Genomic DNA, 3,426 nt, shown 5'->3' on the forward strand with positions numbered 1-3,426 from the left:
CACACAATCAAACTATAGTTTATTTGAGTAAAAAATAATTTATGCATCGTGTTTATGTTTAACTTGATTCAAGACATAAGCAACCATTTGTTATTGTAGAGTCTCACCTTTGAACTTACCAAGTGCAATAGATTATGTTACTTATATGCACTAACATGTTAGGCATAATATAAATAAATAACAAATTAGCAACTAATATGTAGTTAAATTTCAATTGAATCTTGAATACCACACTTTAAGCAAGATAAAGTCTAACACAAATGACAGAACATGACCGCATACATTCTATATTTGGAATAAATATTGTACACTAATGAGATAAAAGTAAAAGAATATTTACATTGATTAGGCATAATTAGGCATGATTAGTTTTCCAATTATGGATTTGTAATTCCTGTATATATTACATGTTGATAATCAATAACAGACATGGAAATATTTTCCTATATGGTATCAGCTAGGTTTGATCCATACCAAATTGTAGTCATCGCATCTTGAATCCTTATTCTTCCACTCCAAACAAACCTTCTTTCTTTCACCATACCTTCACCTGATGAAACCTCTCCTCCTAAATTTCACTCTGCCTTTGCAATAACCAACGTGAAAACCATCATTCCCATCACGTTGGACAATGATTCAAGTCTCTATCTTTCTTGGTCTGTCTTGTTTCAGGTTCAAGCGCGTGTTCACAATGTACTTGATCATATAATCCCTCCCACTGATGAAGCAACCCGACAAAGAGTTGCACAAACAAAGACCAATGATCCCAACCTCTGGAACCGTCTCGACGCGGTTGTTCTGCAGTGGATGTATGCCACTGTTACCTAGGATATTCTCAGCTCCATCCCGGTGCTTAACGACACCGCTGAAAGCTGTTGGAACCGAATTACGACTATGTTTAAAGACAACAAGCATTCGAGAGTAGTCCACCTCGAGCATCAATTCGCCAACACGCACTTGGAAGATTTCCCGTCAACAAAAGCATATTGCAATCGCCTGAAACTCCTCGCAGATCAACTCGCCAATGTTGATTCTCCCGTCAACAACACTCGTCTTGTGTTGAAGATGATTTCTGGACTGACAGATTCATATGCATGATTCGTTACATACATCCAGCAACAAGATCCCTTGCCGACGTTTGAAACGGCGAAATCCCGGTTGGAATTAGAAGAATCCACCATGATTCAACGAGTTGCACGCGAATCCGGCAACCAATCATCTCCGACAGCCTTACTCATGAAATCAGAAGATGCAAACTCATCTTCCTTTGCCTCTCCTGCCAATCCTGTGCGACACTCTCTAAACAACAACAACAACAACAATCGCGGCAATAACAACAATCAGGGTAGAAACAGTAACCGCGGTAACAATGGGAAGAACTCCGATAGAGGTGGTCGTAGTTACACCGACGGCGGTGGTTCGGGTGGATCTCAGAACTACGGCGGTGGTGGACGTGGTCAGTATCCTCAATGGCATCAACAATTTCCTTGGCAACAACAATGGCAACAATACCCTTGGGCTCCTCCTCCATGCCCTTACTCATCGTATTGGACTAAAACCAATGCTGGCCCAAAATATCAACAATCTGGTATTCTTGGACCAAAACCCCAACCTGCTGCTTTTACTGCCACTGAACCAAGCCTAACAGATATTGAAGCGGCTCTTCACACTCTACATCGTGCTCCGTCTGACCCATCTTGGTATATGGACACTGGAGCAACATCTCACACGACATCTACAAAGAGAATAAAATTTAATTTCCGTTTGAAAATTCACTACCGATAACCATGTTTCTATTGAATTTGATCCGTTCGGTTTTTCTGTGAAGGATTTTCAGACGGGGATGGTCCTAATGAGATGTGAGAGTCAAGGCCAGCTATATCCTATCACCAACATCACAAAAAATAAGACTGTTTTTCCTTCCGAGTTTGCAGCTTTATCCATTTCTGTTTGGCACGACCGTTTGGGTCATCCTGGAGCATCTATTTTAGATTCTCTTTGCAAGAATAAATTGATTAACTGTATTCCTAATTCCAAAATAAATTCAACCTTCTGTCATTCTTGTCCTCTTGGTAAACATGTTAAAATACCTTTTATTGACTCACATAACTCCACTTTTATGCCCTTTGATATATTACATAGTGATGTATGGATATCTCCCGTATTGAGTACTTCTGATCATAAATATTATGTGCTCTATTTGGATGACTATTCGAATTTTTTGTGGACTTTCCCGATTTCACGCAAATCACAAGTTTTTCCAACTTTTGAAACTTTAAGAGCATATATTAAAACTCAATTTCATCGGGAAGTTAAAAATATTCAGTGTGACAATGGTCGAGAATATGTCAATGGCCCCTTTCAAAAACTCTGTAACACAAATGGAATTTCATTTCTCGTGTCCTCATACTTCTTCTCAAAATGGCAAATCTGAACGAAAAATCTGTTCTATCAATAATATAATTCGGACTTTACTAATTCATGCTTCTTTATCGCCAAATTTTTGGCACCATGCTCTTCAAATGGCAACTTATCTACTGAATATTTTACCAAATAAAAAGTTGAAATATCAATCACCTCTTATAATTCTTTTTCAAAAAGATCCATCCTATACCCATCTACGAGTCTTCGGTTGTTTATGTTACCCTCTCTTTCCATCAACCACTATAAATAAACTCCAATCTCGTTCCACCCCGTGTGTCTTCTTAGGATATCCTTCAAATCATCGTGGGTACAAATGCTATGACCTATCCCTTAATAAAATCATTGTTTGTCGCCATGTCATATTTGATGAATCAGAATTTCCTTTTTCAAAGCTGCACACTCTTAATCAAAACAATTATCAATTTTTTGATAATGACGTGTCACCTTACATAAATCACCTTATCACATAAACTAGCCCAGGTCCAAGGACACCAAACATCACTCAACAAAACTCTCAACCACCTGCTCAACTAGGACCGGTCCCAACTCCCCCCGCGCTTCGGCCCCAACCTAATCAAACAAACCAAACTGAAATACCTACCTCAAACCAACCCACCTCTCAACCGAACCAAACTCTGCCTTCCACATCTACTCCGCCAAATATACCATTTTCTATTATTTCCCAACCTACCGTTAGTACTAACAACAAACCTGTTACGATGAGCCAACATGGCATTTTTAAACCCAACCAAAAATACATCAATCTCCACACCACAGTCCCAAAATCTTCTCTCCCTCGTAATCCTGTGTTAGCACTAAAAGACCCGAATTGGAAAATGGCTATGGATGATGAATACAATGCTCTTATTCAAAATAAGACGTGGGATTTAGTGCCCCGTCCACCTGATGCTAATGTTATTCGTTCTATGTGGATTTTTAGGCATAAAGAAAAATATGATGGTTCTTTTGAGAGGCATAAAGCCCGACTTGTAGGTAACGGTG

The 3,426-nt window shown here is 39.1% G+C and overlaps 1 protein-coding gene across 1 annotated transcript in view; it reads left to right on the plus strand.

The window, feature by feature from the left end:
• The window catches only part of LOC109353829 (putative uncharacterized protein DDB_G0277255), a 5,867-nt gene continuing 5,701 nt past the window's right edge, over nucleotides 3,261–3,426 (plus strand). The window contains exon 1 of the mRNA XM_019596191.1: nucleotides 3,261–3,423. Within this exon, the coding sequence (XP_019451736.1) occupies nucleotides 3,261–3,423 (163 nt within the window). The remainder of the gene's footprint in view (nucleotides 3,424–3,426) is intronic.

Source organism: Lupinus angustifolius, chromosome LG08 (assembly GCF_001865875.1).
Source record: "Lupinus angustifolius cultivar Tanjil chromosome LG08, LupAngTanjil_v1.0, whole genome shotgun sequence".
Taxonomy (NCBI): Eukaryota; Viridiplantae; Streptophyta; class Magnoliopsida; order Fabales; family Fabaceae; genus Lupinus; species Lupinus angustifolius.